The 12,763-nt window shown below is 35.9% G+C and overlaps 3 protein-coding genes across 4 annotated transcripts; all 3 read right to left on the reverse strand.

The window, feature by feature from the left end:
- Positions 1-3,241: 3,241 nt before the first annotated feature.
- LOC105968341 (F-box/LRR-repeat protein At3g26922) lies at positions 3,242-5,195 on the reverse strand. Of its 2 annotated transcripts, none has more exons than XM_088812223.1 (3): positions 4,214-5,195; positions 3,986-4,123; positions 3,242-3,714 (listed from the first exon to the last, which is right to left on the reverse strand). In XM_088812223.1, the coding sequence occupies exons 1-3, from the start codon at positions 5,090-5,092 to the stop codon at positions 3,421-3,423; spliced, it is 1,311 nt and encodes a 436-aa protein (XP_088668349.1). In that variant the 5' UTR covers positions 5,093-5,195; the 3' UTR covers positions 3,242-3,420. The 2 variants fall into 2 exon arrangements, with proteins under 2 accessions (XP_088668349.1, XP_088668348.1); XM_088812222.1 differs by having other exon boundaries at positions 3,242-3,729; positions 4,214-5,193.
- Positions 5,196-7,462: 2,267 nt separating this feature from the next.
- LOC105968629 (F-box/LRR-repeat protein At4g14103) lies at positions 7,463-9,278 on the reverse strand. The gene is made up of 3 exons (XM_012993263.2): positions 8,269-9,278; positions 8,048-8,182; positions 7,463-7,934 (listed from the first exon to the last, which is right to left on the reverse strand). Exons 1-3 carry the CDS (start codon positions 9,169-9,171, stop codon positions 7,656-7,658), a joined length of 1,317 nt encoding a protein of 438 aa, XP_012848717.2. The 5' UTR covers positions 9,172-9,278; the 3' UTR covers positions 7,463-7,655.
- A 1,426-nt stretch (positions 9,279-10,704) lies between these two features.
- LOC105968330 (putative FBD-associated F-box protein At5g56440) lies at positions 10,705-12,191 on the reverse strand. Its single transcript, XM_088812458.1, has 5 exons — positions 11,583-12,191; positions 11,448-11,500; positions 11,311-11,359; positions 11,082-11,225; positions 10,705-10,968 (listed from the first exon to the last, which is right to left on the reverse strand). The coding sequence occupies exons 1-5, from the start codon at positions 12,189-12,191 to the stop codon at positions 10,705-10,707; spliced, it is 1,119 nt and encodes a 372-aa protein (XP_088668584.1).
- Positions 12,192-12,763: the final 572 nt, after the last annotated feature.

A 12,763-nucleotide genomic window follows, 5' to 3' on the forward strand; every position in this document is an offset into this window, starting at 1 on the left:
GTGATAGGTTAATTGGGTGGTTATATTTTTGATACCTCATTTTTCAGGGAGTATTTTTGCACCTCGGGTTGGTTGAGTATCAAAATGATTCTCATTTTTAGCCTCTATTGGAGGAGGATTTTTTAGTTTTGAAGTATGAAAGTGGTAGTTTTTTAGTTTAATACCTCATTTAGTGCATCCATTAAAGTTGCTCTAACGTTAGGGGTGATTGTAATTACGAATACCATGAAGCCTTCAAAAGTTATTATATCATACCCTAATGGGTTATGTAATATTTTGAACATTATTAAATAAATAAAAAATTCTAATTTTTTGACCATTATTTAATTGTCGTTGGTGCCCTAGGGGTAATTATAACGAATGAAGAAAAATAGGGTCCAGTTTCTATTTATATTTGGAAAGATTAGAATCCCTAAATCTGGAAACCCAAAATCAGTAAAAGGACGAAGCTTAAAATTCGAAAATTAAAAACCCTAAATCGGGTATGCTGTAATAATTTGAAGTTAAAATTGGACTTTTATTTTCTTTTTTGTTTATTCATTACAATTACCCCTATGGTGCCAACGACTAAAATAAGTTTAAAAATAATTTGATAGATTTTTTAATAGAGTCAAAATGTTACATTTAGGTGGTATTTGCAAATGATTATTTAAAAACAAAAGTTAGTGATTGTTCAGTTTCAATTGCTTATTTCTAAAAGTTGGGAATGTTTGCAAATATTTCGGAAAATGAACTTAAATAGAAAAGGAGGGTTATGAGTGTTTTGTAAAAAAATAGCTTAAATCAGATTATTTTAAGAGAATCAAAAGTTGGTTTTGCAAACACCTGAAAACAGATTATGAGCAAAAAAAAAACTCATAATCACTTTCAAAAAACTTTTGCAAACACCACCTTACCCCATAAGGTATGATATAATAACTTTAAAGTCTATGTGGTATTCGTAATTACAACCACCCATGACTTTAGGATTTCTAACATTTTGTTACTTTTATGGAGTGTTTGTAGTTATCAATACCATATTGACATTAAAGTTATTTTTGCATATTTCAGGAGTTGATTGTAATTTACTTTATGTTTTTTTTACTAAGGTGTTGTAGGGTTTTTAATTAATATTTTAGTTGTTTTTAATAAAATTTCTAGTAAGCCGGTAATTCCCGAACATAACCTTATATTTCAAGGTGTAGAGCCCGAAACGGCAAATCTCTAATCTATTTGACTGTAGATTATACGAGACTACATATCATAATCCATATGCGATAATTTCAACTGTAGATTATCTGAGTTTGCTGTGAAGTTTGCATCATTCAATACGGCTCCTCTCATTTCTTCGTCTTTCCTGTTTATAGGCAAGAACTATACCTGAGAGCATGAGAGACAAAAGGGATAAGTGAATGCATTTAACGTTCCACACATAGTGGAATGGTATACTCATGCATGTTGTGAATCGTGTCTCGTATGTTATATTGGCCGTTGGATATTATTCTAGACGCGGACGATGAAAGAGCAAGCTCAACTACGGGAAGAGATGGCTCATTCGACCCTACACCCAGTCAGTGGCGAATCCAGGATTTTTGTCAAGGGTGTTCGAAATTAAATATAGTAAAAAATATAATGATTGGCTAATAGTTTACGGGGGTTCGGGGGCTGCGCCCCCGATTTTTTATTTTTTTTTGAATACTATACACATTAAATAATAAAAAATCTTTAAAATTTTTAAATTTAAAGGGATTATTTTACCATTTTTGGGCAAATTTAGGAAATATTTAGACATAAAATTGGTGAAAATATTAAACGAGTGGTAAACATATTATAGTTGCAAGTGACAAAATGTACGTTTCATTAGCAGATTTTGAATTTTCAAAAAGAAAAAAAAAACCCACATAGTTGTAAATATAGAAAAAAATTGAAATAATACACACACACATATATATATATATATATATATATATATATATATATATATATATATATATATATATATATATATATATATTCAATATTTAGAATTTTGGAATAATTTATATTATATTTAATATTAAAGAAATGGTAAGTAAATTAAAGTTACAAGTAGCAAAATATATGTTATATTAGGAGATTTTTTTTAAATATTAAAAAATACCTACATATTCAACATTTTTTAAAACAATTGAAATATTGAATTTTGGAATAATTTATATTATATTTAATATTAAAGAAATGGTAAATAAGTTAAAGTTACAAATAGCAAAATATATGTTATATTAGGAGATTTTTTTTTTTAATATTAAAAAATACCCACATATTCAACATTTTTTAAAACAATTGAAATATTGTATGTAATTGAAAATTAGGAATAAAAAAGAAACAATAATATGAGAGGTTGAGACTCTCAGGTTTCGAACCCTGTACCTCGGACGAATTCTATAGAGCACTTAACCAGTTAAGCTACAGCATGCATTGACAAAGTTTTACATTTGCAGTTATATAATGATAAATATATAGGAAATAATTTTTTTTTAAAATCAAGGGTGTGCAGTAGCACACCCTTGGACCACACTAGATACGCCACTGCACCCAGTGATAAACATCGGGCGGGTCTTCTGCTGTCACGTGTCCTTTTTTCTAAAACCCTTAAGGTTAAACCCTAACGGAGAAATATATTATAAAATACTAAAAAAGACATGTGGCAGCAGAAGACCTACCCGGTGTTTATCACCGGGTGTAGGGTCGAAGAAGTCGGAAGAGATGGCCTATGACTACAAAGTCCTTGTATATATATACCCAAGCAATATTTAAGGTCAATGTCTGTGTGTTTGATTTTAACAATTTTTTTGGAGCCACTGTTGGGAAAATTACAGTTTTCATCCCTCAAGTTTACACCGATTTCACATTTGGTTCCCCATGTTCACAAAAAAACATATTTGGTCCCTCCTGTTTCAATAATTGAACACTTTTGTTCCTTTCTGTCATTTTACTGTTAGTCCGTCAGTTAAGGCAGTGTTGGGCACACGATTGATTTTGTTATTATTAACGACTTCGACAGAAATGACTAAAAGTGTTGAATTATTGAAACATGAGGGACCACATGTGTTTTATTTGTAAACATGGGGGACCAAATGTGAAATCGGTACAAACTTGAGGGATGAAAACTGTAAGTTTCCCAGCCGTAGTTTATGTAGAATTTCGACTGTAAACAATAACAACTCGTTATACACGCAGGCTTTAAAGTCAATGTCTGTGTGTTTAATTTGACATGAAGACATGTGATAATCTGGGAGCTTCTCATTGACAATCTTCAGGACAAAACCTTGTCACCATTCTTTTGGCAATAACAAGGACTGTTTTGTCATCACACAATAATAACAAACAGCGAAAATAAAGACGAAAGCATACATGGGGTGGGTTCATAAAGCAATTATGAAACTAACAGTGGTTTAGGAATCAAGTGACTTTTACATCAACAAAGGCAACTTCACATTTGTTGGATCCTCTTTGAAACCGTGAGATTTTCTCGAGAATATTAACCTTTTCTTCGAGGGTAAGGGCTTCGGCATATGCTATTTCCATCATCTCCAAGACTTGGGCATTCCTCAAAAGATATCTTATAAATTCAAAGTCGTGCTTGTTACCTTTGATGTCGAGGAGCTTTATGATTCTAAGATGTGATGATAGGCATCTCGGCACTTTTCGTTGCGGTGTTTCCTTCCACCCTTCTATTTCTTCTTCATCATAACGCTGATCGTAACAACACTAGCAAACCAAGAGCTTCTCAAATATTATTCAAGACAATAAAGAAAACCAAAAAGAAAAGGAAAAAAAAAACATTTACAGTAGAACCTAGATAAATTAATAACCTCGTTTAAATAATATGTTTTCCCTGTCCCGACTCGAAGGCAACGTGTTAAAAGATATTTCGTTAAATTAATACTTCGATAAATTAATAAAATTTGGCTGGTGCCGAATGTACTAATTTATAAAGCTTTAACTGTATATTGCATCGACAAACCTGCTCGGTGAAAATAAGGATTTCAAGATTATCAGCAATTTCGAGGAACTTTGGGAGAAAACAGCAATCAGCAATCAATTCAAGTTGGGTTAAGTTACGAAAACTTGTAGTCCAAGGTGAGGGTACGGAATCAATAATCTGTAAACAAATTCATGCACACTGTAAGCTTGCAACTAGTAAGGAAATGGAGGAATTTAATGAGGCGATGAAAGATCGAAAGCATACTACCTCTACACATCTTGATAAATCTAACGTTAGGTACTTTACATTGCAAAGACTATCCAAACATTTCCGAAGGGATTGAAAACAAAGTTGACCGTCATTTTGAAGTGTGATATTTGCTTCAAATAAGGAGGTTAGCACCCCACATTTGATTTTGATATTCAAGAAATAATCATTTATCTCGATATATTCAAGTGCGGGGGTATTTATCTCCAGCCTGTCGGGTCCACCGCAATATTCGGATGTAAATTTGAGCAAGAACTTTTTTATCGTAGGCGAAGAAACATTACAATAAACAATATCCCCGTAAAATATGATCGACAACTCCTCGAGTACCGGACATCCAGAAATCAGGCGGGGGAGGGACTCGTGGGTTTCATAGTCGAGATACCATAGATCAAGCTTTTTGAGTCGAGGCAAACGCACTGCACCACTTGAGGGGACGACACCGCAGGAATCGAGACTCAAATCAACTAGGGTTTCGCAGGTGAAGAGGCATCGAGGCAGAGCAATTCGACGCGAAGACACGTGATCTTTGAGACAAAGATCGAGTTTTCGAACGTTGCGCGCAGCGGCGAAGGTGATCCATGTCTCGAGTTGATAGGCGCTGCAGCGAGTGGCGTAATGGAGGCGAAATGCAGTCAGGCTGCGCAATTTATGCTGCAACAAAACACGGTAGATGATCTCTTGATTTACGCAATCGAAATCTAAATTGGGGACGTAAGACCATAGATACCTCCATCTTCTACCGAGAATGGTGGTTGCCACGGATTCCTGAGTTGAGAGAAAAGAGAGGATGTGACTCAGCACTGAGTCCGGCAAATCGCTCAGCCTATCATCAATTTGCGAACTCTTGAGACGCCTTCCGCTGCGCTGTTCAGTCATCGCCTTTTAAAAAAATTGGGGAATTGTGATTTGTGGTTCGAAGAAGAACAATAAACCGGCTGATGAATGTATTCAGAATTTTGTGAAAATGTTTGGTTATCGTGGTGGCTGCCCGGAGGTGATGCAAAGGAGGAGATAGGTTTGTGTTTTTTTGTAAGTCCCCAGAAAAAATTCAATGCCCCGAAACTTTTGTTATTTGACAACAACACCTGTAATATTTGAAATAACCCCACATGCACCCCTCCATCAAAATTTATGTCACCGCTTGTTAAGATGTGGGGTCTTTGTAATTATCAATACCACATGGACCTTAATTTAATTTACACTTTTGTTTTCTTATTAAGGTGTTGTAGGGTGTTCATCCGTTCCCTAAACCGACCCAACCGTTCTAAACTGAAAATTTGATATGCAACGGATTCCGGTCCTACCGGCAGAGACATTGAGAGAAGGAATAATACCGGTTGTGAGATTGAGCTTCATAACTATGAATGTGAAAATTAATGGGGGAGAAACTCCTGTGGGAGAAGACAACCCAAAGCTTTATTTTAAGGGTAAATTACAACCACCCCTGAGGTATGATCAAATTATGAAAACTCCCCTCCTATTTGGGTAATTATAATCAACTCCCTTAGCTATAAATCTTATTACACGATCATTCTTGCGGTTTCAAATTTAGTGCAATCTTAAATTTAGTGCAATCTTTCAGACTATATGGAATATTCTCAATTTTGTACCCGTTTTATCCCATTCGAACTCCAGATATTGAAGCAAGATGATCATAAGGTGTGTTTTTTGGCTTGTATATATCAGATTGTGGTGCATCATAAACTGTATTTTATTTTCGCACAAAACGAGTACAAACTAGAGAACATTCCACATAATCTATATGATTATGTTGCATTTGAGACCATAAGGGTGGAGGTGTAAGAAGATTCGTAGTTGAGGGGCAAGATGTAATTATCCAAACATGAGGGGTATTTTTCGTAATTTGACCATACCTCGGGCTCAGGGGTGGTTGTAATTTACCCTTATTTTAATCAATTTCGAATTCGGGCAAGTTTCAAATTAAGTTCAATTGAGTCCTTGAAACTTTCAATTTCGCCCGATATGATATCTTCAGATAAAAAGACAAAAAAACCCATCTAGTTAGTCTTGGGCGTCGCGCAACGCCATAATTTGTGAAGATTCGACTAAAAATTCGCCCGAGGTGGTTAAGTGAGTCAAAATGATGGTTTTGGGCGTGCCGTGCAAATATTTTTTGTTAAGGTGGCAAAATGCAAAAACGGGCAAAGTACATGTAGCAAAGCATCTTGACAATGAAATCAAAGATCGAGTTTTTGCACACTGCGCCCGACGACAAAGGCAGCCAACGAGTCGAGTTGATATCGGTCCCATTCGTTCTTGTGAATGCTAAAACTATTGATGGTTTGCAATTTATGTAGCAACATTACCCTATTTATGATATCCTGATTTTGGCGGGGAAAATATAAATTGGGGACATAAGACCAAAAATACCTCCATCTTCTACTTAGAACGGCGGTTGCCACGGATTCCCGAGTCGAGAGAAAAGAGAGAATGTGACAGAGGACTGAGTCCGGCAACTCGCTGAGTCTATCAATCGACACCATATTTATCTTCCCCGTACGAATGCTTCCGCCGCCTTTTGCGGTGCTGTTCCGATATCGCCATAACAAAATGGAAAAAAAAAGGAAAAGAAAAGGGGCATCTGGATTAGAAATCATCACCGAAAAAATAAATTGATTTTCTCTCTTCTCTTTCAGAGAAATTCAATTAGGTCTGAAACTCGAGGGGTTTTACGACCGAATAGTTCAACTGGAAAAGCTCTTACCAGTCACCATGGATGAAGTAGAAGAAAGCAGCCAAGCTTTTCTTGTTGGTAATTAACTAATTATTTATGGGTGGGTTGGTACAGTTGGTTTTACCGAATGCATCGACAGATATTTTTTGATGTCTGGGTTTTTCGATTTTGGAGCCATAATTTATGTAGAGTATATGTAGAATTTCGACCCTAAATATAAATGGAGCGTTATATATCTGTGTTTGTTGCGATTCAACTTCACCTTTCCCCTTTTATTTTGGCAATTAATAGTAACAAGTTTATAAAAATGGAGGACTTTTGCAGGTCAGCTCTAATGAATCAACAAATGGTCATAAAAAGGTTTTTGAACTTATTTAATCTGTACTAAAAAGAAGAACGAAAACGAATGTAAATCAAGCAAACTCGAGACAGATTGGTAATAGTGTACAAAGCCTCCAATATCGAAGCCCCACAACAATCTTTGCACACTTCCTGCTACAAAAAAATTGAGGTAGTATTGGAGGAAATGTAATTAACTTCAAGACTCGTTCGATAAATTAAATCCTCTTTCGTTAAAACCAACCCATAAATAGATCACGTTGGAAACTATAAGTTAGTCTAAAGTGGCTGCATTTGAACAAAACAAGCACTGGTATCGGAGCTCCTCAAAGAAATCTTCTGGATAAAACATTATGACCTTAACGGATAAAGGGATTTTGCAATGTGTAATTATGCATCAGTCCCTTAACGATCACCAACAAAGGCAACTTTACATGCTCTGGATCCTCGTCGAAAAAGTGAGATCTTCTTTAGCATATTAATCATTTTCTGGGAATCGAGGTGTTCGGAATATGTTATTTTCATCCTCTTCAATACCTTAGCATTTCTCAAAAGATATTTTATATATCCAAACTCGTGCCTTTTACCCTTGATCTTAACAATCTTTATCATTCTGAGACGAGATAATATGCATCTGGGCGCAGGTAGTGGTGGTTTTGCCCTGCCTTGTAATTCTTCACAACACTGGTTATAACGACAACATATACACAAAAAATAGGCTAATCACTTATTACGTAAGATTGAAAAGAAGAGATGAACGAGGGAAGCCAAATTACGCTTATATTGCATCAACAAACCTCAGAGAAGATAAGGATTTCAAGATTATCCGCATTTTCAAGGAACTTCCAAAGAAGGAGGCAATCGGCAGTCAACTCAAGTTCGATTAAGTTACGAAAAGCTGTTGTCTGTGCAGGGAATGCTGCGTGAGCAATCTGGAAAAGAGATGCACACTCAAAATGTAAGATTACCATTCCTGAACAAATATACAATGAGCTGAAAAGGGATCTATAACACACACCTCTTCTGAATAATGTGACAAATCTAATTTCAGGAATTGGATGTTATGTAGCCTATCGATAAATTCCACCAAAGCTCGAGAATGAAGAAAACCCCTGTCGATATAATTGTGAAAATTGATATCTGCTCCAAGTAAGGAGGTCAGTGGCCCGCATTTGATATGCTGGTTTGAGCTATCAATTAACTCGAGATAAACAAGGGCAGGGGTATCTATCTCCAGCCTGTCGTAAATGTCTTCCCCCTCGTCTTCGTTGTCACATTCATCGTAATGAAAATTGATCCGGAGGCTTTTGATTGTCGGTGAAGATATTCTACAAGAACAATAATTAAAATATAATTGGAGTAGCAAGTTTTCGAGCACCGGACACCCAGAAAGAAGGTGCGGAAGGGTCTCGTATGCGTGATAAAACTGCAGATGAAGAATCTTGAGGCTAGGCAAACACACGACACCAGTGACAGGGAACACAGTGCAATTTGTCAGCCTCAAATCAACTAGGGTTTTGCAGGTGAGGAGGCATTTCGGTGAAGGAGGTACCCAACCTTCGTAACCAAAATGAAGATCAAGGTTTTTCACATTGCGCTCAACTGCAAACCTAATCCATGTCTCAATTTGACAGTCGGTGTAGCCATACCCTTCTGTGATGCGAAAAGTATCGATTTTTTGCAGTTTATGTAGCAGTAAAACCCTATCTATGGCGGTACTTTCAACTTCAAGGTCGAAATCTAAATTGGGGACAAAAGACCAGAGGTACCTCCACCTTCTAGATAGAATACTGGTTGCGACGGAGTTCCTGGTTAGGAGAAAAGAGAGAATGTGGCAGAGAATCGAGTCCGGCAAATCGCTAAGCCTGTCAATTGAGGGATTCCGGCGCCGCCTTCTGCTGTACTGTTTTGCTACCTCCATGTAGGGAAATGGAAAGGGGGGATTTCTAGGTTGGGAGGAGGAAGAAGAAGACAACGACTACTCTGGCCGGAGAAGGAATTTGAAGGAAATGTTTGATTTTAAGCATTTTACATATTTACAAATACACCCCAAATTGATTTTTGGGTAAATTACCCCTACACCCCAAGGTATGCTAAAATAACTTGAAGGTCCCTATGGTATCGGTAATTACAATCATCCCTGAAACATTGGATATTATTACATGGACCAATGCATTATACTGTTAGAGTTTCTAACAATGTTTTAGGGGTACTTGTAATTACTGATATTATATGGACCTTAAAGTTATTTTAGCATACCTAAGGGGTGTGGGTGTAATTTACTATTGATATTTTAAAATGTAAAGTTCATTGCGCAATAGTAATAAATGAAGATACGGCAGCATGAGAGAAACGTGTAAATATATGGATATATTTATAAATAAATATGCTATATAAACATATATAAATTTTTATTTATATATAAATTATTTTTTTATATTTTCATACAAAAACATGTAAAATATATTTTACTATCAACTATCAATTTACAATTGATCATTAAATTAAATCATGTAAACAATTAGAGAAGCAACAAAAATATTTGAAAATCTATTCAAACATGTTTCCAACTTTTTAGTAATTGCAAAATAGCTCATAAGCTGTCCGGCAGGTGTGCTCGAGTGTTGGACATAAAACGAGTCCGAAACGCGTAAATGTTAACTAGTTGAAGTTTTCGTGTTAAGTAGCTCTGAGTAACAATTTGGAGTGGAAAAGGTCAAATCATACTTTCATCTTAAAGAGGCGAAAACACCCTTTCATACAAATCCAATGAGTTACAATTTGGAGTGGAAAAGGTAAAACAATACTTTCATCTTAAAGTGACGAATACACCCTTTCATAAAAATCCAATTCCGACGAAATTATGGACGGAATCAGCCGTTGGGTTGATTCGTTGACTTCCTTTTAGATAAAATTAGAGATTAAAATACTCGGGTTGGAGCCAAACTTTGAACATCTATTCACTTTGTAGATCCATACGAGCCTCAATAGACTTGTTGTTGCACTTGGGCTAAACAAGGACGACGAATATAATTGCAAGTCGCTCGAATGAATCAAAGATAGTAAGAAAATTGTTCTTGAGCTGATTTATTTTGTATCGAGAAATAAGTGAATATATATATAAAGCAAGCCGCATTCAAGATTGAACAAAACCGTTCCGAAAGCCAACATCACCTCATATGTTATCTTGGCCGTCCGATATTCTAGCTCAATCAAGAACCTTGTAAAGATAACCCTGTTGGCTAAATTCAAAAAAAAATAAAAAATTGAAGCCATGTGTCAATTACGAGCTCCTCGTAGACAATCTTCTGGCGAAACCCTTTCCACTCTCTCCGAAATTACAAGACAATTTTTTATTTATCACAAACTATAAAAACGGAGCTATTGATCGAAAAGTTTACAAGGCGTGAGTGCATAAAGCAATTCTGAAGCAATCGTGCTTTTTCGATATGGACTATACAAATGCAACTTCACATGCAGTGGATCCTCGTTGAAAAAGAGAGATCTTCTTTAGCATATTAATCTCTTCATTGGAACCAAGGCATTGTGTATATGATATTTCCATCCTCTCCAAGACTTTCGCATTCCACAAAAGATATCTTATATATTCAAACTCGTAATCTTTGCCTTCAATATCGAGAAGCTTTATAATTCTCAGATTTGATAATAGGCATGTGGGCACTTGTTGTGGTGGTTCCGCCCAGCTATAAATGCAAGGCTGATTTCAACAACAACGAAAGCAAAAAAAAGGCTCTTGCGTAAACTTATGTAAGAAAGTAAAGAACGTATAATAGAAAGAAAGCTAAAAACTTGTATATTGCATCAACAAACCTCACTGAATTCGAATGTAAGGATTTCAAGATTATCAGCAATCTCGAGGAACTTTGAGAGAAAACGGCAATCAGCAGTCAAAACGAGTTCAGTTAAACTATGAAAACTTATAGTCCAAGCAGAGATTACTGAATCGATAATAATCTGCGACGAAATTTGCACAGACAGTATAAGATTGACACTACTAAACAAATGGAAAACGAGTCGATTTGAAAGATCAAAAGCATACCTCAGTACAATATGAAAAATCTAATGTTAGCCACTTGACGTTGCATAGCCTACCAACAAATGCCAGCAGATGTCGAGAATTAAAATTTATTTCTGATTCAATTAAGGAGGCCAGCACCCCACATTTGATATGCTCACAACAGCAATGATTTATCCAGAGATATTCGAGCGTGGGGGCATTGATCTCCAACCTGTCACAAATACCAACACAACCCTCGTTCATAAATTCGAGCACGAGCTTTTTAACGTAGGTGAAGATGCATTACAGTAAACCATATCGAATTCCAATTTGATTTCCAAGTCCTCAAGCACTGGACAGCCAGAAATCAGGTGTGGGAGGGACTCATCGGCCTCAAATTGAACGCAGATTAAACGAAGAATCTTTAGGCGAGGCAAACACACGGCACCAATTAGGGGTATTACACCGCAGGAATTGAGCCTCAAATCAACTAGGGTTTTGCAGGTGAAGAGGCATTTAGGTAAAGAAGGAAAGACATCTTCATCCAGTTGAAGACAAAGATCGAGTTTTCGGACGCCGCGAATTATGGCAAAGGCAATCCACGTCTCCAGTTGATAGGCGCTGCGGTAGATTTCACAGTCGAGATGAAAAGTATGAACTGTTTGCACTTTGCGCAGCAGCATAACCCTGTTGATGATTTTTTCATCTTCCGAGTCGAAATATAAATTGGGGACGTAAGCCCAGAGATTACTCCATCTTCTACTCAGAATGGTGGTTGCCACGGAGTCGTGAGTTGAGAGAAAAGAGAGAATGTGACAGAGGACTGAGTCCGGCAACTCGCTGAGTCGATCAATCGAGACAGCATTTTGCTCACCGTGCGAATGCTTCCGGCGAATTTTGTTGTTCTGTTCTGTTATCGCCATATCAAAATGTAAAATTAAGGATATCAAACGCATTCAAACGCGGAAGGACTTTCGAAAAGAAAAAAACAAAAAATCGATTCTCTCTCTCTCCTTTAGAGAAGTTCAATTAGGTCTGAAATTGAAGGGTTTTACAACCCAATTTAGGTCAACTGGAAGCCCCAAATGGAACAAGTAGAATGAAGAAGCAACTTTTTTCTTAATTACCGTTACTACAAAAAAACTAAATTAAAAATGGAAAATTTTATTTTTTAAATTTTGTATGTGATTCAATAAGAGTATTTTTTTAGTGACAATAAATAATAACAACTCGCATATTATTTAAGTTAAATATTTAATACAGTTAACTTTGAATTTTAAATTTACCTATGAACATAAAAGGATTGGACAAATTGCACAAATACAATTTTGATAAATTAAATTAAAGCTTAATTTAATTTATTTAACAAAATTATATTCAAACACTTTTTTTTTTTTTTTATGAGTAGTATATTCAAACACTTCAATTCATATTTAAACACTTAATTATAATTATTACATATTCTGGCTACGTCCCGACTGTTGCCCACACATGA

The sequence above is a fragment of the Erythranthe guttata genome, chromosome 13 (assembly GCF_056151865.1).
Source record: "Erythranthe guttata isolate IM_541 chromosome 13, IM_541, whole genome shotgun sequence".
In the NCBI taxonomy this organism is placed as follows: domain Eukaryota; kingdom Viridiplantae; phylum Streptophyta; class Magnoliopsida; order Lamiales; family Phrymaceae; genus Erythranthe; species Erythranthe guttata.